The 23,405-nt window shown below is 59.0% G+C and overlaps 1 protein-coding gene across 3 annotated transcripts; it reads left to right on the top strand.

Moving 5' to 3' along the window:
- Nucleotides 1-547: 547 nt before the first annotated feature.
- On the top strand, nt 548-22,912 carry TSPOAP1 (TSPO associated protein 1). Of its 3 annotated transcripts, none has more exons than XM_063110467.1 (31): nt 548-877; nt 1,699-1,806; nt 2,065-2,193; nt 2,760-2,939; nt 3,477-3,662; nt 4,861-4,938; nt 5,024-5,107; nt 5,354-5,443; nt 5,611-5,733; nt 5,976-6,080; nt 7,623-7,673; nt 8,094-8,114; nt 8,916-9,120; nt 9,719-9,891; nt 11,248-11,363; nt 11,645-11,754; nt 14,704-15,534; nt 15,702-15,853; nt 16,172-16,549; nt 16,635-16,874; nt 17,225-17,413; nt 17,986-18,810; nt 19,370-19,469; nt 19,565-19,716; nt 20,350-20,518; nt 20,937-20,981; nt 21,426-21,458; nt 21,650-21,753; nt 21,848-21,919; nt 22,159-22,269; nt 22,867-22,912. In XM_063110467.1, exons 1-31 carry the CDS (start codon nt 548-550, stop codon nt 22,894-22,896), a joined length of 5,520 nt encoding a protein of 1,839 aa, XP_062966537.1. In that variant the 3' UTR covers nt 22,897-22,912. The 3 variants fall into 3 exon arrangements, with proteins under 3 accessions (XP_062966537.1, XP_062966536.1, XP_062966538.1); XM_063110466.1 differs by having other exon boundaries at nt 20,910-20,981; XM_063110468.1 differs by lacking the exon at nt 2,760-2,939 and having other exon boundaries at nt 20,910-20,981.
- The last annotated feature ends 493 nt before the right edge of the window (nt 22,913-23,405 follow it).

Genomic DNA, 23,405 nt, shown 5'->3' with positions numbered 1-23,405 from the left:
ACACTGACACACTCAGATACAACCAGTGACAGCATCACACACTGGCTCAGCCCTGCAATACAGACACCACCCCCCCCAGAAACAACTGGTAACTCCGAAACAGGCACAGACAGTGACACACAGCACCACCCCTTCAACACACATAAGTGGGGGCACGCATCCTCCAAACACACACAAGACAGCGTTGACTCACACAGACAGACCCGGAGACACACACGCACACTGTCACCCAGGCGCTGCTGTCGGTGGCCTCTGCACATCCTCCCCACCCCCACAGGGACACCCTTATACTTACACCACATACTCACGCACACACATAGCCACGAGCAAACATAGCTCTCATCCCTCCGGCTCCAGCTCCAGCAGCCCTGACGCCTTCTGCAGCCTCCTTCGTGGGTGGGGAAGAACTCAGCCCACCTTGAATGGAGACTCAGTGAAGCCAAGAGCTCAGGGGGGAGAGGGTCTGGCCTGGCATGACCCTTGCCAGCCTCCCCACTTGGCTGGGTAATGTCCTCTGGCCCAGGTCCTGGGGTCCCTTCGCAGTACCATGGAGCAACTGACAACCCTCCCACGGCCTGGGGACCCTGGAGCCATGGAGCCATGGGCACTGCCTGCCTGGCAGAGCTGGACTCCAGGCCAGGGGGGCGAACCTGGAGGCGCAGTCCCAAGTGATGCTGATACTCCAGCAGCTCTGAAGATTAGAGCTCTGAGTCCCGAGGAGAGTCCTGAGCCCAAGGGAGGCCAGAGCTCTGGGCTTGTGGGGGGCATTGACCCTGAAGGAGCAGAGGCCGGGCCACCCAGCCTGGGGCAGCAAGAAGCGAGCTCTGGACCTAGCTGCCTGAGGCTGCAGGATGAGGATGCGGAGGCTTTCCCTAAGGTAAGGGAGCTGTGGAGGGCTGGGATCTGCAAGGCGCCGAGCCTCTCACTTGCCCTCCAGTCTGGCCAGGAGGCAGGACAAGATGTGTGACCCCTCTGCCCACCTCTCCTCTCTTGGCCTGTCTCTGTCTATGGGTCTGTCTCTGTGCCTGTCTGTCCTACCTTCACTGGGCAAGAATACCAGTGGCTCCATTTTTTTTGGTCATCTGTCTGTCCTGACTCTCTCCACCTGTCTCTCTACATCTGGCCCTGCTCCTGTCCCCTCCCTCTCCGTGTCTCTCTCCGATAGTCTGTCTGTCTGTGTCTCCTCCTCCATGAGTCTCTGTCTGTGCTGGGGGGCTGGTGGGTAGGGGGATGTGTGGAGGCATATGGTGGTGGAAGCAGATTCAGGGGTGGGGTCTCCATGCTGGGCTGAGCCAGAGAGGACGAGGTTTGGGGTGAGCGTGATCAGTCTCTTGTAGAAGATGGAGGGACTAGGACTTTGGGGGAGGGCAGGGGACTCACAGGCTGTGAGGAGTCTGGAAGAATGGAGATTGGGAACTCAAGCTGCATTTCCCAGGAGGAGAAGATGGGCATGGGTGGGAAGGATCAGGGAATAGCAGGAGAGGTCTCAAGTTTGGGGATACCACTGTGGGCAGGGAGGACTGGACAGCCCCTTCTCCCAGGCCTCCGGTGTCTCTCTCTTAAGGCCTGGGATGTGGGAGAGAACCTTCTCATCTCCATGTCTCCTCGGACTGTGGAGGGGGGATGCTTCCACGTGGAGGGCTCTGACTGGGTGGGGTGGGTTCCTGAGGCACTGTACCCAGTCCTTTCCTGCGCCAGGCCAAGCTGAACATGGGCTTCGGGGACAGGCCCAATTTGGAGCTGCTGAGGGCCCTGGGGGAGCTGCAGCAGCGCTGTGACATCCTTAAGGAGGAAAATCAGATGCTGGTGAGGCTTGGAGAGCAGGGTCCTGGGTCCTGGCTGGAGCCAGGCCCACTGCTCAGGGCCCTCCTCACCCCATGAACAGCCCTCCAAGTGGGGGCTACCTGGAGGTGACAATCCCAAGACCCAGAAAGGGCGAACCCCTGCCTAGAGTTGCCAAGGACCCCACTGTGGGCCCAGGGCTCTAGCCCAAGGCCTGAGCAGTTAGAAGTGGGTCTGTGGGGTGCTCCCCACACACCCCAATTCTGGCTGACTCCTTGTCAGAGGAAGAGCAGCTTCCCCGAGACAGAGGAGAAGGTGCGGAGGCTGAAGCGGAAGAATGCCGAGCTGGCGGTCATTGCCCAGCGGCTGGAGGAGAGGGCCCGGAAGCTGCAGGAAACCAACCTGAGGGTGGTGAGGACAGGAGGCTGCTGGGTGGAGGCTGGGTGACCAGGGAAGAGGGGACCCAGGGGCTGGGCCTGAGGGGCTGGGGATTGGGAGTCACAGCACCCAGGAAAGCAGGAATCAAGGGGCTTAGGTGTGGGAAGGGCAAGGCTGGCCAGGCTAGGAGGCTGAAGGTTTCTGGAGCAGCAGGAGGGAGACAAGGGCCGGGTGGGGAGCTTCTGAGCAGGCAGGGAGGAGGATTCTGGATCGCCACGTGCCGGCACTGGCTGCAGCCTCTCACTGAGCTCATCTCAGGGTGGAGAGCTGGCGTGGGGGCAGGGAAAGACCCATCACAGTGGCAGCCCTGAATTAGCAGAGTCCTGAACTAAGATGCAGTGTTAACCCTTTCAGTCCTGCTTGGGGACTGCTGGGATAGGGTCAATGAGGTCGCTGGTCCTCTGAGACCCCAGACAAGACGGAAGCAGGAGAACACTCTTCTGGGTTTTCATCCTAACTCCTCCTCTGAGAGGAGCTGAGGAGTGGGAGGAGTGCCCCAGCCCTCAGGTGACCACTGGCCTTGCCCCTCCTCTGGCTAGGTGAGTGCCCCCGTGCCCCGTCCAGGGCCCAGCTTGGAGTTGTGCCGGAAGGCCCTAGCCCACCAGCGAGCCCGGGACCTCAGTGAGACAGCCAGCGCACTGCTGGCCAAGGACAAGCAGATTGCTGCTTTGCAGCGGGAGTGCAGGGAGCTGCAGGCCAGGCTCACCCTGGTGGGCAAGGTGCGAGGAGACCCTGGTCACCCCTTCCAGCTCAGCCCTACGCAGGGCCATCTGCCTGGCTTGTGGGATGTGGAGGAGATGTTAATGAGATGCAAATGAAAGGGGAAGGTGGAGGCTGCTGGGGGTAGGTTTCCCTGGCAACGGCCCAGGTGGGAGAGGGGAGAAGGCGCCTGAACTGAAGGGGGTGGAGCCGTGAGTCCCAGACCTGGGCATCTCTGTGCTCCCGGCTTGGGTCTGGCTGTATGAATCCACACACCTCTCACACTCGTGGGAAGGGATGTTCCCCAGGCATCCTGCACAGTGCCGGCACACCGAGAACGCCCAGTAAATGACTTACTGCGAATGTTTGCGCACGAGTTAGCGGAAGCATGTGGCCGTACACGCATGCACGTATGACCAGGCATGTATGCGTGGGAGGACGTGCACGTTCCCGCGCGCCCGAAGCCCCTCCGCCAAGGTGGGGGGCAGGCTCTGCCGGGCATGGCGTGGGGCAGGCAGGGGTCAGGCCTGACTCTCCTCCCTGTCCCCTCACCCCAGGAGGGCCCCCAGTGGCTCCACGTGCGGGACTTCGACCGGCTGCTGCGCGAGTCCCAGCGGGAGGTGCTGCGGCTGCAGAGGCAGATCGCCCTGCGCAACCAGCGAGAGCCGCCCCCGCCGGCCCGGCCCCCGGGCCCCGCTGCCCGGGCCAGAGCAGGGGCGGCGGCTCCCGGGGCCCCGGGCGAGGTGAGCGCCAGCACAAGGGCAGGTGTGTGGGTGGATGGGGAGGCGACCCCGGGATCGCTCCCTGCACCGCGCTTAGAGCCCCGACGACCCGGTGGCGGCGTGCGCGTTCTCGGGCTGGGGAGCTTGCCCACCCCGGGGCGCGGTCCCCCTCCAAACCTCCCGCGCTCGTACCTGCGCCGCGCCCGCCCCTGGGGGATCCGGGCCTGCGTCCCCGGGGCCCGCCCGGCCCCCCTGCCGCGCCGCCAGTGGTACGGCCCGGCCGCAAATCCCTGGTTGCCCTGGCAGCCACCCGGGCCCAGCCCGCGCCGCCTCCTCTCGCCGCCGCGGTAGTGCGGGGACGCCCCCTTCAACGCCCGCCCGACCCGCCAGGCCTGTCCCGGGCTACCCGGGACAGCGGTGCGTCTGCCCCGGCTCCAGGTAGGGGCGACCCTCACTGAGCGCGGGGCGCAAGCAGCCCCTGTCCCGAGGGCCGGGGACCTATTCCAGACCCCCAGAACTTAGGGGACTGGCTCCTCTCCCTCACCCTAGGTGGGCAACACCTAGGCCCGCCTACTTCTGGGAGGAGGCGTGGGAGGAGGGACCCGTTCGTGGCCAAGGCCTCCGGGTGGGGGATGCCTCTTGCTCAGATTTGGCCCCTCTGGCTGGCCCAGGAAGGGAGATGCACCTCCTATCAAGACCTGTCCTCTCCCAAAGTTTGCACGGATAAATGGGAGATGCGATAGGGTGGGCTTGGGGGAAGCCGGGAGAGTCTGGCCAGGCTTGCATTGCTCTAGGCCGAGCCCAGATGTGGATGAACCAGAGCCTCTAGCTCTGGGAACACCACATCCCTAGGTGCTCAACAGCCTCCTAATTCTCTGCCAGTCGCTGAAGGACACCCAGGACAGTTATTGAGTACAGAGCAGGACTGCTGCTAGAAGCTAAAAAGGGAAAGCTTTGGCCTCGATAAAGGTCCCATCTCCCAGGGCACACTTGGGTCCCAGGATCTCAAAGCACTTGTGGTTCCGACACACGGGTGTAGCCTCCAGACTTCCACATCTGCTGGAGGTGATGGGCGGGCAGTACCCTCCCCTTCCTAGGCAGGGATTTCATTGCTGACTGTGCCATGAGTGGGAACCTCCCCGGGGCAGGCTGGGCTGGGGGCAGGCTGCACTGGGGCCATGTTCCCAGATGCCAACCCCCTATCCCTGGCCATTTCCAGGCCGTGCCCCTGGAGAATGTGACCAACCCACCCGTGGTCCTAGGGGAGCCAGAGAAACAACAGAGGGTGCAGCAGCTGGTAAGTCCCAGGTCAAGGGCTGGAGGCGACCTGCGGTGGGCAGATCTGCCTTCTCACATGAGGAGCCCTTGTTCTGACTCCACAGGAGTCGGAGCTCAGCAAGAAGCGGAAGAAATGCGAGAGCCTGGAGCAGGAAGCCCGGAAAAAGCAGAGGCGTTGTGAGGAGCTGGTGAGCTCCTGAGGGCTACCCAGAGGCCACTCCTGCCCTCCCCCGGCCAGCCAGGTGGCAGGCTCCCTCTCAGCTCTGCCTTCACCCTCTGGCCCTCAAGGACACACTTTCTCTCCTGTTCCATGGATGCTTTTCTTTCCCGGCTGATGCAGGTTCCAGGCGGGGGAGGAAGGCAAGGGCCTCTGTGCTGGGGGAGGAGGAATGTGGGTCCTGGGCCTCTTCCCAGAGCCCCTCTGCTCCCCTCAGGAACTGCAGCTGAAGGAAGCCCAGGATGAGAATGCCCGCCTCGTGCAGGAGAACTCTCGGCTCAGCAGCAGAGCCACCGAGAAGGAGCAGGTACCCGGTGGAGGCCCGGGCTCCTGCTGGGGCCCTGGCCCTCGGCAAGGGACTTTCTCCTCTACCCTCTGAACTGGGGTGGGGTATGAAGGGTACATTTCCCCCAGCGAGGGAGCTGGTGGGACAAGGCTCACACACCCTGCTCCCTGCCCCTGCCCTGACACCAGGTGGAGTGGGAGAATGCGGAGCTGAGGGGCCAGCTCCTGGGGGTGACAGAGGAGAGGGACTCAGCCCTTCGCAAGAGCCAGGGCCTGCAGAGCAAGCTGGAGAGCCTGGAGCAGGTTCTGAAGGTGAGGGGACTGTGTAGGTGGGGGAGGGTCCTGGGCCCTGGCACAGGGAGAAAGTGGGACAGTAGAATATGTGCCCATGTGGGACACTGGGATCTGAGGCACTGCCAGCTCCTTGCCTTGTCCAGCCTCAGTTTCCTTATTAATAGAGGGGATCTGGAGTAGATGGTATCCCAGGCTCCCTCATCTTAGATCTTGTGTAGAAACGGCGGAGGAGGCCTTGACCCCCGGGCCTTGTGTTCCAGCACATGCGGGAGGTGGCCCGGCGGCGGCAGCAGTTGGAGGCAGAGCATGAGCAGGCGCGGCTCAGCCTGCGGGAGAAGCAGGAGGAGGTCCGGAGGCTGCAGCAGGTGGGGCAGGAGTGAGGGTAGGGGGCAGGCTGCTGGACGCCAGCTTCGCCACCCGCTCCTCCAGCAAGCATCTGCCCAGAGCCCACCGAGTGCCAGGCCCTGTGCTAGGTGCGGGGGAGGCTGCCGGGAACAAAGGCCAGGTCCCTGACCAATCAGCAAGTAAGCAGATCCATGAATCAGATGCTTTCAGACACCACCAAGCACAGTGGGGGAGGTGAACAGGGTGATGTGACAGAGAGTGACTGGGATGGGGTGAGAGCCACTTTAGAGAGGTCATCAGAGATGGCCTCCCTGAGGAGGTGACAGCTGAGCTAATGCCTCAAGGATGAGGGGAGTTGGTCAGGAGAGCCAGAGGTAGAGCACACCAGGGAGGGGGAATAGATGTGCAAGTGCCCTGTGGCAGGGAGGAGCTGGGAGAAGGGTTTGAGACCAGGGTGGCTAGAGTACAGCAGGGGGTGGACAGAGTGGGAGCAGGCAAGAGCCACATCGTGTTGGGCCTTAAAGGCCAAGGGAAAAGTTTGGGTATTTTGCTCTATGAGCAGTTTGAAGCTGCTGAAATGTCCTGAACAGGGAAGTAACATGATCTGATTCGTACTTTTACGTGGCCGTGTTGGTGGCACTGTGGAGGATGGACTGTGGGCATGGCATGGAGCAGGGTGATCAGCTGTTAGGGGCTGTGGCAGTGGTCCAGGAGGGAGGCGATGGTCGTCTGGACTAGGGTGCAGGCACTGGAGGTGGGAACAAGTGGATGGACTTGCAACATGTTTTGGAGGTAGAATTGACAAGACTCACTGTGGGAACCCAAGTGAATCTCTACCCTGTCACCCGTTTGCTGTGTTAACCCTGGTGGAGCACGGGGCTTTTCACTCCCCGGGAGGTAGGGAATCCTGAGTTCTGAGTTCTGTTTTGTTTTGGATTGTGGGTTAAAAATTCAAATGGAGATATCCATAATGGTTGGACATGTGAGTCTAGAGACATGAGGAAGCTGGTCTTGGAATATTTGGAGTCATCGATGTGTTTAGTTGTGCGACTAGATGGGACCCCTGGGGCGAGAGTAGAGAGTATAAAGTGGTCCCAGCACTGTGTCCGGGGATGCCCTACCATCCAGAAGGGGTAGAAGACAAGGAGCAGGCAAAAGAGGCCAAGAGAGGTGGGAGGGAAGCCAGGAGGGTAGATGTTCCAGAAAGAAGCAGTGTCAAGCTCTGCCTCTCCTTGACCCCCTTGCCTTCCGTCTCAGGTATGGTTCAGGGAAGGAGAAGCCCATCAGCGCCCACCTCCCCAATCCCCTTTCCCTTCTCTCTCTGCTGTTTCTCCCCTCTCCTTCCTTCCCTTCCTCCTTCCTTCCTCGCCCCCCCGTGCACCTCCCTCTACCCCACCCCCATTCCTCGTCCTTCCCCCCAGCACTTTGCCTCCTTCCACCTCCCTCTACCCCACCCCCATTCCTCGTCCTTCCCCCCAGCATTTTGCCTCCTTCCACCTCCCTCTACCCCACCCCCATTCCTCGTCCTTCCCCCCCAGCATTTTGCCTCCTTCCACCTGTAGGCCCAGGTAGAAGCCACGAGGGAGCATGAAGGGGCTGTGCAGCTGCTGGAGGTAGGGTCCCTGGGGGTGGCCACCGGCCCCACCACCTTGGGGGGAAGGCAGATGAACTTCCGAGAGAGCTAGAATGGACTGAGTGCATGTAGTTGTGGGGGGAGGGTGTGGGGTGGCAGGAGGGGCCCTGACATGCTCCAGGGCCTGGGCGAGTTCCCTCCACCATTGGCCTGTGTCTCAGGCTGGGGCTCAGCTGGGCGGGGGGCTCCTGAGTGTGGTAGCTGAAGTCTCCCTTTGCCACCCACTCCCAGAGGCTGCCTTCACCTGACGCGTCCTACCATTTAGGAACTGCTCAGTCAATCTGGGGAGCTGAGCAGATGGCGTCCACTTAGACCCCTCTCTCTCCTTCCCTCTCTGGGTTAATGACCTACAGGGCTAAGGGTTCTAACCTCTCCTCTGTGCTTTCTTTTCCTGCCACAGTCTACCTTGGATTCCATGCAGGTACAGACCCCTTATTGCACCCCTGTCTCCCGATTATCCCCTCCCTACATCCCTCAGGGCTGGCTGAACTGCGTCCCCTCCCTCAGGGCCCAAGCGGTTCCAACGCTCATGTCCAACAGAGGGGGGTGTCGCTGGTAGCAGACCTGAGAATCTGTAGATGGGCTGAAGTTCCTGCGGGACATGTGGGCTGTCCCCTCGTCCCAGACCTGCTGCTGTGCGTGACAGACAAAGGGCCTTCCCTCCTGTAGCCACTCAGACCATGAGGAAGTTTGTCACCAACTGACTCATGCTCTTCGTGATATTGGCCAGGGGAGAGCCCCTGATATTGGGACTCTCCTGATACCTGAGAAAAATTCTTGAGAACTGGCCCATTCCCATCACAAAGATGTCAGCTCTCCTGTCGAGTCTCTTGCCCACTGCTCTAAGGACAAGGGATTTGGGTCACTGACTGGGGGAGGGCGACAAGGGACTGAGCTGAGAAAATTCCTGAGGTGATACTGGCAGTGGTGATGGGGGTGGGAATGATCCCTGTTGACCTAGAAGGCAGCCAGAAGCAGGAGTGCCACTGCCCGTGACATGAGGGTTGGTGAGTGTGTGAGGCTCCGATGTCCCCCAGCCCTGGACTTCACCCTCAGCTCAGACACCGTTAAGGGCAGTGGGGCAGCCAGGCCAAGAATTGATGCCTAGGCCTGGGGGCTGGGTGGATGTGATGTAAAGCTCAGTGTGGGCTGTGTGGAGATGGCATAGCCGGCATTGGGCAGCTTTGCCAGGCCTGGTGATTCATGGTGGGTCTTGGCCTAGGCCCGGGTTCGAGAGCTTGAGGAGCAGTGCCGCAGCCAAACCGAGTGCTTCAGCCTCCTGGCTCAGGAGCTCCAGGCCTTCCGCCTGCACCCCGGCCCCTTGGATCTGCTCACCTCTGCACTGGGCTGCGGTGCCCTTGGGGACCGCCCACCACCCCCCTGCTGCTGCTCCACCCCACAGCCCTGCCATGGGTCCGGCCCCAAAGGTAAGGTAGACCCTAGTGACACTGGCCTGGAATCTCTAGGCCTGGGGCTTTTGTATAGAGCAAAGAGTTTAGGATCAGAGAAGGTCAGCAACTCATCCAAAGCCACACAGCAAGTTAGAGCTTCGCCTGGCTAGAATCAGGCTCTGATGGGGCAGGCATCTCAGGCTCCTGCTTCTTTTCTTCCAGCAAGACCTCTCTGATCATTGCTGGGGGTTGGGCCCTCAGAGTCAGTAGCGGGCAGTACGGTCTTGTGAAGAGTTGGGGCTTTGAGGTCGGTCAGGTCTGCTGGTACCATCTCCATGCACTTAACAGTCAATGTGATTTTGAGCAAGATGCTTAACTCCCCGGGACATAGTTTCCTAAGCTGTAAGACAGGCATAATTAAATGCATCTCATCAAGCTGCTCTGAGGATCATGTGAAATAATATATTTAAGTCACCTACACCTCTCCTTAGTAAGATTCCCCTCAAATATTTCCCTTCTTGTATGGAAACCTGGCTATGGAGGGCCTGACCCTCATATCCAAGAAGCTCCACCCTATCTCCCTGGTCCCTCCTCAGGCCACAGACCCCAAGCCCATGTGCCATCTTCTCTTTAGACCTTGACCTTCCACCGGGCTCCCCAGGGCGCTGCACTGCAAAGTCTTCCGAGCTCGCCCCTGCCACCCTTACTGGGGTCCCTCGAAGGACGGCCAAGAAGGCAGAGTCTCTCTCCAACTCCTCTCGCTCCGAGTCCATCCACAACAGCCCCAAGTCATGCCCTACACCTGAGGTCAGTGCCGGGAGGGGCCTGGGGTTCTGGCGTTGGTTTGGGGAAGGGAGAGTGAAAGAGGTCTGACCTCTTCTGGGGTCCTCAGGAGTTTGGGAGGTGGAAGGGCTGTGGATTCCTCCCCGTGGGCGGGGAGCTCAGGTGGAGCCTGTCCCTGCTCTCCAGGGCTCTCCTTCAAGCCTCACCTCGAGGCCACCAAATCCCACCCTTCAGGGGCCCAGGGAGGCCCTAGAGTCCTGGGCTGGGTGGAGGAGACACTTTGGCGCCAGGATCCACGTAATGAGACTTTTCATAAGAGCATCTGTAGCAGAAGCACATGATGGTGTGAGAGAGCACAGGTTCCAGGATTCAAATCCCAGCTTTGTCTTATGCAAGTCACCGACCCTTTCTGAGCTTTGGTTTCCTTATCCTAATATTGGAACTAATAAAAACTGCTTTCTAAGGTTGTTGTGAGGATTACATGAGAAAATATAAGGAAAGTGTCTCAGTGCAAGGGCATGCAGTAGATGCTTATCATATGGCAGCTATTATCGTGAAGTTCTTGAACATCACTCATAGCTCTTTTGATCGCCTCATCCCTCTTTCACCCACAAACCCCAGAAAGTGGAGGGGGGCAGGTCAGGAGCAGCCTGGCTTATTCACGGCTTCAGAAAGTGGGGGAACCCTGCCTCGGACCTCTACTGCCCCCTCGTGGGGTAGAATGGTGCTGCTGGCTTTGGATGCACTTGGGGAGGGGCTGCCCACTGGGTCCCTTTCTCCCAGGCTTTGGCAGAGAAGATAAGACAGCCTGTTCCCAGGCCAGCACCAGCAATTTGAACCACAGTCAGAGAATCAGGGGTGCCCCTGCTGTGGGCCAGGCAAGTGGGCAGGAAGTTCTGAGTTCCAGGGCTGAACTGGGTGAGCATTGTCAGGGGCTAGACAGTGGCTAGTGGCAGGAGCTTCTCCAGCTCCTCTGCTTCCTTGCTTCCAGCTCTTTGCAGTCAGGGTGCTTCGCTGCGTTTTTACCTTCAGGATCTAAACTGCCATCGACACCACTCCCTGCACCAGCAGAGCCTGGCCCCCCGCAGGTGGGGATGGTGGTTGCATTTACTGGGCTGGTACAGTAGGGACCAGGGCTCAGGGAGGAATGCAGGTTATCCCCACTCCCCCTGCCCAGGGCAACTGGCCTCTGCCAGGACCTGCTGGCTCAGGTGCTGATTTAGAAAACTTTAGGGCTTGTCGCCATGGCCTTGAGCAGCGTGTATGTGCTCACTTTCCCTTTTCAAAGCCGTGGGGTCCTCTGCCTCAGCCTGGAAACCTGCCGCATTGCCTTTGGCCCCAGACCCTGGAGAAGAACCAGTCCTATCTGTTTGCCCCCAGGTGGACACAGCCAGTGAGGTGGAGGAACTGGAGGCAGACAGTGTCTCCCTGCTCCCAGCAGCACCAGAGGGCAGCCGGGCAGGAGCCAGGATCCAGGTCTTCCTAGCGCGCTATAGGTGGGCTCCTCACCCTTGCTGCCCACCTACCCCCCAGCATTTGGGGTGCCTGGGAGGAGGAAGCCAGGTGAAGATAGAGACCCCTGGAGGTGGTGGGGGTGGTCCAGGGACCCCAGGTCATTCTCATAAGCTAGTTGGACCAAGGTGGGCTCAGTGAGTGCTCTGCTTGGCTAATGTGGATGACCAAGTCTCCATAAAGGCTTAGTGCAGTGGGAGAGAGGGGACGGGACATGGAAGTGGAATGTAGGTCACTGTCCTCCTCCTCGCGCCTCCCCCAACAGCTACAACCCCTTCGAGGGCCCCAATGAGAATCCGGAGGCAGAGCTTCCGCTGACAGCTGGCGAGTACATCTACATCTACGGCAACATGGATGAGGATGGCTTTTTTGAAGGTAGGAAGGTAGTAGGGGTCATTCTGTCCAATCCCCTGCCTTTAAGCCCCTGTTCCTAAAGACCTCCACCCGTCTACCTGTCTTCTCTGCCCAGTGTGCTCAGCCCACCATAACTTTTCAGACTCAACTAAGAGGCATACAGAAACCCCAGAAGGTGGAGGGGGGCAGGCCTGTGGCAAAAGACAAAGAAAGAAAGAGGTCTGGCCCCAAGCAGGACAGGGCAGGGCCTAGCACAGTCCAGGCGATGGACAGAGTGTCACAGGAGATTTGTGCTGGTAGACAGGGCATGGCAGTGTTTTACAGTAGTGACACTCGAGGTCATGCATGTAGCATAGATTTGATGCTGGACTTCAATCAGTTATGGGGAGGAGGAATCAGGGTCCAGATCCCAGGAGAAGGTGTTAGCAAGTGGTTAGCAGTTGGCCTTCAGTTGCGCTTCAGAGCAGTTCCCTAGTTCCCGTAGGAAGCCAGAGGGCTCATCAGGCACCCGAGACAGATGCCTCATTGAGACTGACAACAGGGTAGGGCCTGCAGAAGAAATGGCCATGGGAGACTCCCCGAGGGCGGCCCTGGCCTGGGCACCAGGCTGCATCCTTCAGCAGCGGGGAGGATGGCATCATGTAGACTGGGATGAGTGGGGACAGGGCAGGGTGAGGGATGCAACTGTGTGTGGAGATTTAGGAAAGATTCAGATCTGAGTCTGTAACACCGGGAGCTTTGGAGCCTGCTCAGCTTGTTTTCCCCGGGTCCTGGGCATGTTATTTGAGTAGCTGCAGGAATGATAGTACCTGACTCTGTGCCCTAAACAGCTAAACTCCCCATAGGGGTAGGTTATCAAGAGCAGGGGTCAATAGCTTCCAAGAAAACTCCACTTTTTTTTTTTTTTTTTTTTTTTTTTAATGAATACAACAACAGCAAAACCAAACACCTTTATTTAGAAGGAGGCAGCAAAAACATAAGTATTAACTAACTGCAAATCACTAAAATTTGATCTGTACAGCCTAGGGTAGGTTGGGATAGATTCAAAGGCATGTAGACAACTGGGTAGGATGCCGCATTCCTTGTCAGACTTTAGTTGGGGGACAGCTTCATGTACATCTGTCCCACCTGGACTGTTCTCAGTGGCACGAGTGTCTGGAGCACATGCCTGACTGGCCCAGGCTCCAGCTTCAGCCTCGCAGGCTGTAGATTCTCTTAGTGCGAAGGCTCCTGCCTCTCATCTCACGCTGCTCAGTGCTAGGGCTTATGATCGTTTCCTAGGGCTGCCATAACAAATGACCACCAACTGGGTGACTTAAAACAACAGACATTGATTCCTTCACTGGAAGTCTGAAATCAAGGTGTTGGCAGGGCTACACCCCCTCTGGAGGTTCTAGGGGAGATTCCCTTCCTTGTCTCAGCTTCTGGTGGCTCCAAGTGTTCCTTGGCTTGTGGCCACATTACTTCAATCTCTGTGTCTGTGGTCACATGGTCTCCTCCTCTTCTCTCAGTGTCTCTCTTCTGTGTGTCTCTTATAAGGCCACTTGTCATTAGATTTAGGACCCACCTGGATAATCTAGGATGGTCTTATATCAAGATCCTTGACTTAATCATGTCTGCAAAGACACTTTTTCCAAATAAGGTCACATTCACAGCTTCCAGGAATTAGGACATGGACATATTTTTGGGTGCCCCCCCTTCATCCCACTACAGTGCTTATTATATTATCTAATTTACTGGGAGTGCCCGTGGTTTCTTCAAGTCTCCTTTTTTCCCCCTCCTGGCATAAGAGGTGGGGGGTGGGGAGCACAAATCACTGTTGGGGAAACTCCCAGGCACCCCTGCAGCTCAGCCCTGCCCATGCCCACCCCTGCCCTAAGCCCTGGCCCATGCTCCCTGCCTCCCAATAAGGCACGGCAGCCACCAGCTGACTGTTCCCTGAGAATTTTTTTCCTTCTTTAAATTGGCTGCGACATGACATGCTGTGTACCGAGCTTCCTTCTTCCTTGACATCCCTCAAACAATCAACAATAAATGTTTTAAAATACTCTATTTTCCAGTCTTCAGGAGAACTCACACAGGTAAATCTCACCATGAGTGGCTGCCTGGATTGACTGCCAGTCCTGTGCCTGGACATAGGCCTGCTGTGGGGCCTCATCCCTTCTAGAATCCACAATTGAGTCTTTTCTCTGGCACTTAGTTCTTTTGTCTCTAAAGATTTCTTTCCGTTCCCTGTTGAGGTGGTTTCCCTCTCTCTTTGTGAATGTCTGTTTTTCACAAAGGGAAGTTGAGGGGCACCCTGGCCCCCACTGTTCAGGCCTACATAAAACCCACTTGGGGCCTTTCCAATCAATAGCATCTGTTTTCTCATCTTGACCTGTTTATTTTTTTCAACTTTTTAATATGAACGTTTTCAAACGTACAGGAAAATCAATGAATAGTACAACGAACACCTAGATACCCGGCACCTAGATTCAACGAGTGTTGACATTTTGCCATATTTGCCTGATCCATATGTGGGTTAAAAAGATGATGTAAAAGCAAGTCATAGATGTCATTTCATTTTATCTGGAAGTAGTTCCACATGCATAGCCTTAAAATGTGGACGTTCTCCTACGTCCTTGCAGCAACAGCACCACCTGGGAGCTTGTTAGAGCAGAATCTCAGCCCCACCCAGACCTAACTGAATTAGAATCTGCATTTTAACAAATCTCCAGGTGATTCATATATACACATTACAATTTAAGAAGCGCTGTCCTATATAACCAAAATACTATTATTACAGCCATGAAGACGAATGATAATTCTCTAATCCAGATTTTGACTGCTCTTGTCTTTTAAAAGCACTCATTTGAACCAAATGCTTAAGATCACCCCCTAGCTGTTGCTAAAATGCCTTTATTGGGCTGGGTTTTCTCTGTCTCCTGTCTGTCTTCCCCTTCCCTGCCCTTTCCTGTCCTCCCTCTGCAGGAGAGCTCATGGATGGCCGAAGGGGCCTGGTCCCTTCCAATTTCGTAGAGCGTGTGTCCGATGACGACCTCCTGACCTCTCTCCCTCCGGAGCTGGCTGATTTGTCCCACAGCTCAGGCCCTGAACTCAGTTTCCTGAGCGGAGGCGGAGGTGGCAGCAGTAGCGGGGGCCAGAGCAGCGGGGGACGTAGTCAGCCCAGACCAGAGGAGGAGGATGCGGGGGATGAGCTCAGTCTGAGCCCCCCACCAGAGGGCCTGGGCGAGTCTCCTGCTGTGCCTTATCCCCGCCGCCTGGTGGTCCTCAAGCAGCTGGCCCACAGTGTGGTGCTGGCCTGGGAGCCACCTCCCGAGCCAGTGGAACTACTCGGCTTCCATGTCTGCGTAAATGGGGAGCTGCGGCAGGCCCTGGGGCCTGGGGTGCCCCCCAAGGCTGTGCTTGAGAACCTGGACCTGCGGGCTGGGCCCTTCCATGTTTCTGTGCAGGCCCTGACCAGCCGGGGCAGCTCCGACCCTCTGCGCTGTTGCTTGGCAGTGGGTGCTCAGGTCGAGGTGGTACCTAGTCAGCTGCGGGTCCATCGGTTGACAGCCACATCTGCTGAAATCACCTGGGTGCCCAGCAATAGCAACTTGGCCCATGCCATCTACCTCAATGGGGAAGAGTGCCCACCTGCCCGCCCCAGCACCTACTGGGTCACCTTCTGCCACCTGCGGCCTGGCACACTCTATCAGGCCCGAGTGGAGGCTCAGGTCCCACTCCAAGGGTCCTGGGAACCAGGCTGGGAGAGGCCGGAGCAGCGGGCTGCCACCCTGCAGTTCACCACACTCCCAGCAGGTATGCAGGCTTGGCCACTGACACTCATGACACCCAGGAGGCCGGGCCATAGGGGATGGTGGAAGGGCAGACTGGCCCTATTTGCATCATCAGGAGAATGACAAATTGGGCTGGTATCTCTGGTGGGGGGCATCCTATGTTACTGGGTCTCGTGCCCCCTCCCCCAGGCCCACCAGATGCCCCCCTGGATGTGCAGATTGAGCCGGGGCCCTCCCCTGGCATCTTGATCATCAGCTGGCTCCCAGTCACCATTGACGCTGCCGGCACCTCCAACGGTGTCCGGGTCACTGGCTACGCCATCTATGCTGATGGGCAGAAGGTATGGCCTGGGGGCTCTGCCCTCCTGTGCCCTGGGAGCGGGGTGTGGGGTCCCTCCTTGCCATGCTCAGAGGCCTCGTCTCCCTGGCATGGCATAGAGATGCCCAGCCCCCAGCATTTGGGCACTGTGCAACAGATTGGCAGCTTGTAACAGATTTGAAACGGCTGAAGCCATGTAGCCAGGAGGGTTAAATGAGGTACAGCAGGCAGAGGGCTCAGCGCAGTGCTTGGCATGAGGCTAGCTGCCATTGTTGTCATCGTGTTCTCACACTGGCTCTCTCAGCCTCCCCTTCCTGATCTGTGCTCCCCCAACTGGCAGATCATGGAGGTGGCCTCGCCCACGGCAGGCAGCGTGCTGGTTGAGTTGTCCCAGATGCAGCTGCTGCAGGTGTGCCACGAGGTGGCTGTGCGTACCATGTCACCCCACGGCGAGTCGGCTGACTCCATCCCAGCTCCTGTCGCTCCAGCCCTGGCTCCCACCTGCCTGCCAACCAGGATCTCTTGCCCCTCATCACGACCAAGCCCAGAGGCCAGACCACCCCTTGCTCCAGCCTCCCCAAGTCCTGGAGACTCCAGCTCTCCCCTCCGGCACCCTGTCCCCCATGGAACTCAAGAGCCCCCCGGGGGCCCTCCGGCAAGCCCTCCCAGAGAGACACCAAAAGGATCCCAAGAAAAGCCTCTAGCACCTTGCTCCCAGGTACCCTGCCTGGGGAGGGGGGAGCAGGTGCAGGCTGGGTGAAGGGCCTGGGGCTTGGGCCCGTCCTCAGTGCCTTCTGTTCCAGGGGGAGGCCCGGGCAGCTATGCTGGGTGCCTCAGAGGAGAGGAGCGCCGTTGAGCCAGCCCTTGGTGAGAGAGGCCCTGGCCCTGCGGCTCCCTCACTGGCCCATCAGGAGGCCGAGTGGACTGTGGAAGAGGCCCGCCCGGTACCCTGCTCCACCCGGGGAGCACTGACCCAGAGGCCACCGAGTCCTGAGGCCTGCCACGGAGGAGACACAGGGTCTGGGCTGAGACCCAGGACTGAGGTAGGGGTTGAGGACACAGTGTGCCACCTCAAAGAGTCAGGGCCTGCCTCCCCGCCTTCTGCCAGTCCAAATCCGGTTGCCCTCTCCTCTTGTGCCCTGCTCCGGCCGGCTCTGACACCTGTCTGTGCTGTGTGTGCGTTTCCTTGTTACATTTTTCTTCCCAGATTTTTCTCCTGTCGGCTCCCATCCCCCTGCCTCCTACCTCCATCATGTACCCCCCCAATTCTGGGCATGGCTCTTTCTCCCTCTGTCACAGGACCCTTTTATTCTGGCTGAGGCTGACCCTGCCTAGAGCCCCCGTGCCCCTCACTGCCCTGCCCATCTTCCCTCCCTTGCCTCGCCTCTTGCAGAGGGAGGACGCGGCAGAACTTGGGGTTCGCCTTGTGAACTCCCTTGTGGATCATGGCCGCAGCTCAGACTTGTCGGACATCCAGGAGGAGGAGGAGGAGGAGGAGGAGGAGGAGGAGGAGCTGGGTTCCAGGCCTTGTTCCTCCCAGAAGCAGGTTGCTGGCAACAGTATCCGGGAGAGTGGGGCAAAGGTAACGGGGTGGGGAGGGGCTGGTGGGCCTTGGAGCTCAGGCTCCAGGGACCTCCATGCCATGTGTCAGCTGCTGCCCTGGCCACCACCGCGTGCCAGCAACATTCTAGGTGTGTGGCCTGTTCTAAGTAGCAGATATAAAGTGGCCCAGGATCAGCCTCTGCCCTCCTGGGAAGAAAGGGGAGGAGGAGGAGCTCTTTTCTGCACCTTCTCTCCTTCCAGCCCACCAGATGCAGTGCCCTGGCCAGGCGAAGCTGGTGCTGTTTGAGATCCTTGTGCTGGAAGCTTCTGGGGAGGGGATGGGGAGGCCTCCGCACTATGACAGGCATGGCCTGCTCCCCGATGCTTCTGTCCCACAGGTGTGGGACCTTTTCCTTGGCTGTGTTCCCTAATTCTTCCTCTGGCTCTGCCCGGATGTGTGTGGGACTTTGGGCCAGCCACTGTCCCTCTGGCTCTTTCCTCTCAGAGGAAGTTGAGGGAGAGCTCTCATTTGAGGGCAAAGATCACAGCTCTCCTCTCCCCTACCACCTCTCTTCCCTGCTGCTCCCCACCCCACATCCTTCCCACCCCCAGCCCCAGCCCGAGCCCTTTTGTGAGACTGACAGTGACGAGGAGATTTTGGAGCAGATCCTGGAGCTGCCCCTCCAGCAGTTCTGCAGCAAGAAGCTCTTCAGCATCCCCGAGGAGGAGGAAGAAGAGGAAGAGGAGGACGAGGAGCCAGGGGCGGGCCGAGACTCTGGCCCACCTGAACATGCATTGCTGGGGCCGGGCTGTGACAGTGGTCAGCCCCAAGGACCTGGCCTGTGTCCCTTGTCTCCTGAGCCCTCCAGAGCTGGGGACCGCCTGGAGTATATGCCTGGACTAGTTGGTGGAAGCAGCCGGAAGAGAGGCGGTGGTTCCCCTGAGAAGCCCTCAGACCGCAGGCGGCCTCCAGATCCCCGTGAACACTGCAGCCGGCTTCTCAGCAACGGCGGGCCCCAGGCCACTGGACGACCAGGCCCCACCCGGGAGAGGGGTGGCCTGCCTGTGATTGAGGGCCCCAGGACAGGACTAGAGGCTGGTGGGAGAGAGCGGCCAGGTCCTTCCTGGAGGTGCCCCCGGGGCGGGGCCCCAGAATCTGCCCTGGCCAGCTACCTGTCCCCCAGGTGCTTGGAAATCAGCATTGAATATGATTCTGAGGACGAGCAGGAGGTGGGCAGTGGGGGCATCAGCATCACCAGCTCCTGCTACCCCAGAGATGGGGAGGCCTGGGGCACAGCAGCCGCAGCAAGGCCCAGGGGGCCTCTGAAGGCCAGTTCGGGCCCCAGCCCCTACTCCCGCCTCCCAGCCTGGGAGAAAGGGGAGCCAGAGCGGAGAGGCCGCAGTGCGACGGGCAGAACCAAGGAGCCGCCCTCCCGGGTCCGTGCCCACCCCACGCCAGGCAGCCCCCTGCCTGCTGCCGCCTGGCGGCCCGCTTGCTGCCCCCCAGCCGCTCCCATCCCACGCTGCGCCTCCATCCGCAGAGGGGCCGGGCCTCCCGCGCCCTCCCCGCCTCCCGCCCACATTCCACCGCTTCGCCGCTTGCGCTGCTCGGACTGCGATGAGCCATATTCTGTTAGCGCTAGTGGCCGGTGGCCGCCTTCGGGCAGGTGTGGCCCTTCTCTCCACATAGCTAGTTATGTCTCCAGGACACTGACTGATGCCCTGTCCAGAGTCACCTGGCTGCTTGGCCAACTCCAGTCCCCTCTACTGCACTCATCCAGGAGGGCCGGGGCTGGGGCCTCCCCTCCTTCCACGGGGACGTCTGGTGTCCCCAGCGAGGCTGCGAGGCTGGCTGGAGAGGAATGCTGTGCTCCTGCTCTGCTGTGCTGCTTACGCTGAGGGGCAGAGCGGGGACGTGCGGGGGGTCCTCTCCCCGGGGAAGGGCCCACCGGAGGGGGAGGTGTCACTTCTGCCATCTGTTGCCCCCTCTTTGCAGGCAGCAGAGACTGGGGAGCCACGAGGGCAGGACAGCTCGGGCTGGAGGGGCCCCCAGAGGAGAGGGGCCCGAGCCCCCAGGCCAGATGCCGCTGAGCCGGGTGAGCACCTGGTGGGGGCCGGGCCAGGCTGGAGGGGGCCTTTCCTAAGCCCTGGCCGGAGCTCGCCGGGTCACTGTCCCCCTCCCTCTCCACAGCCCCTTCGAGGAGCCCCCCAGAAGCCCCGTCTGACCAGGACCTGCCTGTCAGGGTCTTTGTGGCTCTGTTTGACTATGACCCCGTGTCAATGTCACCCAACCCTGATGCTGGAGAAGAGGAGCTCCCCTTCAGGGAGGGGCAGGTCCTGAAGGTGACTGACCCACTGTCTGGGCCCAGAGCTCCCCAGCTCCAGCCGGCGTCCGCCTCCCCGCGTCCCCGCGGCACTGGAGGCATCATGGAGGCGCGGTGGAGAGCACAGCTCCTAGGGCCAGATGTTGTGGGTTTGGACCTGGCTCCGCCACTTCTAGCTGTGTGACCTTGAGTAGAAACCTGTGTAACCTTGGGCCTCAGTTTTCTCATTGGTAAAACGGGGGGAATATGAGTGTCTACCTCATGAGGCTGTTTGTGGGTTAAGTCATTTAATGTACATAAGGCACTTAGACTGCCTGGCACACTGTCAGCACAGTAGAACTGAGTGCTGCTGACAGTTTTATTATTCCTCCAAGTTTTGATTGAAGGTTTTTTGCTTTTGCTCTGAGTTAGGGAGATGCAGTCTGGGTGGAATGGGGCAATGGCCGTGTAGACAGCGGATGGTGATGACCAGAAAGGGCTGTTTTCTTTGGTCCCTCTGATCTCTGTTCTTTTCCCTTATTTTCTGTTCCATGGCCTTCAAAAGGGAGAGCGTTCTGCCACAGTTCCACATGGGGTGCTGCTGGGGTTCAGGGCCTGGGGACACAGGGAGCATGTTGAACTGGCTTCCTGAGACCCTGGTCTTTGCCTCCAGGTGTTTGGGGACAAGGATGCTGATGGCTTCTACCGGGGTGAAGGTGGGGGCCGCTCAGGCTACATCCCTTGCAACATGGTGGCTGAGGTGGCTGTGGACAGTCCCTCGGGGACACAGCAGCTGCTGCAGCTGGGTTATCTCTCTCCAGATGTTCTCGTTGAGGGCTCAGGTACGACCTGCTGCTGTCCCTCACCCACCTCCCAGCACCCCATTCCAACTCAGCCCCACCCTGAGTGATATGTGTGTCTGGGGTGGCTGGGGTGCCTCACTTATCCAGAGTCTAGCAGAGCCACTGGAGCCTGGCAGAGACTGAGACTACCTGGGGTGGGCGTCTGTTGCTGAGGGGTGGGCCTTTTTAGGAGAATACAGGAGTGCTAGCCATGTATTTTGGGTCCTGGAGCCAGGTGGGGCTCTTGTAGGGGATGGGAGATGAATGCCTTTAAGATACAAGCTCAGGAACCCTGGCACAGCCCTGAGAGGAGACTCCAGTCACTGTCCTATCCCCTTCCACATCTCCCTTGCCTCAGTTTCTCTCATATCTGCTTCCCTTCCTGGATCAGGGAATGGTTCCTTTGTGTACCCCACAGCCCGCACAACTGGGCCTCCCCCCAAGCCCCGCCGCTCTAAAAAAGGTGGGTAAGACCCCAATCTCCCTTGGGTACCTGTGAGAATATGTGTGTGTGGGTTGAGGTGGGGGTGGCACTGCTTGGGTCTCTGGGGAGACATCTGTGGGATTTTGAGCAGGTAAAGGGAATCAGGGCAGACCTTTGCACATATCTACCCCCTCCAGTGGGGGGCTTCATTCTGGTGGGGAGGGGGGATGGTTTGCTGAGACCTCTGTTCCCAAAGGCACCTGACTGTAAATTCTGTGCAACCTGGAGCATGTCACATACCCTCTCTGGGCCTTAGTTCACTACCAAACTACCAAGAAGAGTAGGGCCAATGTGCTCTCTGAGTATGCTTCCCCTCCTCTGTCCTTTGCATGAGGGCGAGTATCCTCCCTGTCCAGCACCACCCCAGCCTGGGATAGAGAGGAAAGGGAGAGACGGGGCTTATAGACAACATTCTTTCCACAGCTGAGTCGGAAGGCCCTGCCCTGCCCTGTCCAGGTGAGATGTCATCCCTGGGCAGGTGAGACTGGGGAAAGAGGTGGGGTGGGTTGCCTCCCTCTGGCCTTTCCCCAGGGGCTACAATTAATGGGGAGGTGGTGAATAGGGGGTCAGCAGGTCTCCAGTGCAGAGGATAGTATGGAGTCGGGGGTCTCGAGAGAATCCTGAATCTTCCCCCGCTTCCCCTGCAGGGTCCCCCAAGGCAGTCCCTTCTGCTGACCTGAAAGCTCCCTGCTCCATGGTGGCTGCATTTGACTACAACCCCCAAGAGAACTCCCCCAACATGGATGTGGAGGTGAGGACCCTCACGAAGAGCCCAGCGAACGTGCATGGGTAGGGGGTGGCAGAGTCTCCCTGGGCCTAACACCTGCCTCTTGCTCTCTCCATAGGCAGAGCTGCCCTTCCGGGCAGGGGACGTCATTACTGTGTTCGGGGGCATGGACGATGATGGTTTTTACTATGTGAGAACCTCGCGGGGGAGGGGTGTGCCATGCCCTAGCTCAGCTGCCCTTTCAGAGAGGGCTCTCTCAGAGCTGGGCAGGGGGATGGGCAAGGGTTCCTGATGGAAGCCTGGAGGAATGGAACAGGTCATCTCCTTGACAGTGATTTTGGCCCCAGGCTGTTCCCCAGTGCCTCAGGGTAGAGGAGGCGGAGCTGGGGCCTCTGCCCTGGTCTCAGTCTCATGTTGTCTCATCCTCAGGGAGAACTGAACGGACAAAGGGGCCTGGTTCCATCCAATTTCCTGGAGGGCCCCAGGCCTGAGGTGGGCGGCCCGGACAGGCAGCCTGGGATATCCCAGGCTGAGAGTCAGGTGAGTGAGGTGCTGGGCTCCAGCTCAGCAGTTTGGTCACCACCCTGCTGGTGTGGAGGTGGGGCCAGGGCAGTGTCCTGGGAGCGGCGTGTCTGGGATAACACGGGGGGCGAGCCTGTGTCCAGGGTGGAGCTGCCTGCCCCAGCCAGGGCACCTCCCTCCCGGTATGTGCCTCTCTCTGCAGAGGGGTGATGGCTGTGACCTTGACCCCCAGGCCATCTGACCCAGCTGCCAGCACCCTGGGACTGATGCAGAAGAGGGGGCCCTGTGGAAAAGGACCCTGCCCTCACACGTCTAGCCAGTCATAGCCCTGGCTTCAGGGTAGTCCCACCCTGCTGGGTCTCCCTGCCTCCCAGGCTCCTGGGTTCTCATTTTTAGAGCCTGCCCCTCCAAGCGATGGCTGGAGTACAATTCAGCCTCCAGCCTCAGAGGGCAGGGAGAGGGTGAGGAGGTCATGCTGCAGCCAGAAGACTCAGGGTTCACGATCAAAAGCTGTGCCAAGTGGGACCTGCCCCTGCAGCAGCGCCACCTGGCGGCTGGGTGGAGAGCTGCGGGCCTGTCGGTAACCCGTCTCCTCTCTTTGCTCCCTGTCCTCAGAGAACGAGGAGGAGAAGAGTCCAGTGCTAGATGGAGATAGATATATGTAGAGAGAGCAACATGTAAGTGGGGGACCGGCCCCCTGTGTCCTGCGCCCCCTGCTCCCTCCTCACCATGACCGGAGCTCCTTCACCTCAGAGGCTGGCGCTGACCTGGCTCTTCCACTTCCTTCTGGGGAGTGGGAGGGTGATCTCGCCATGAGCCAGATTTGCGTTTAGGATCATCCCTCCCCCTCGCTGCTCCCCTTGCCTTGTCTTTACCCCAGGCAGTGCCAGCTGTCATAGCATTACATGTCATCTTAGTATAGGATGTCCCACATTAGCTGGCGCCTTATACTCTATAACATATGCGGCTTCTAGAACATCACATGGCATCCATAGTATGACTCATCAGTGGTATTATGATACTATATGACTACGGTATTATAATATTGTAATTATTATTGGTGACAGAGGATGACACTGTAATGACACCAGTAATAATAGGTTCCCACCCTGGTCCTTTGCATCATGACCTGTTGGGGTGATCAGATACATGAT

The sequence above is a fragment of the Cynocephalus volans genome, chromosome 10 (genome assembly GCF_027409185.1).
Source record: "Cynocephalus volans isolate mCynVol1 chromosome 10, mCynVol1.pri, whole genome shotgun sequence".
NCBI lineage: Eukaryota > Metazoa > Chordata > Mammalia > Dermoptera > Cynocephalidae > Cynocephalus > Cynocephalus volans.
Note: the sequence above shows the minus strand (reverse complement) of the source record. Positions and strands in the feature narration are given on the sequence as shown.

Excerpts from the sequence above, each read along its gene's own strand:
- TSPOAP1 (XM_063110466.1), top strand. The coding sequence starts at position 548 with ATGGAGCAACTGACAACCCTCCCACGGCCTGGGGACCCTGGAGCCATG. Across the intron at positions 9,892-11,247 it reads AGTCATGCCCTACACCTGAG|GTGGACACAGCCAGTGAGGT; the intron begins GTCAGTGCCGGG and ends GTTTGCCCCCAG. Across the intron at positions 18,811-19,369 it reads CCAAGGAGCCGCCCTCCCGG|GCAGCAGAGACTGGGGAGCC; the intron begins GTCCGTGCCCAC and ends CCCTCTTTGCAG.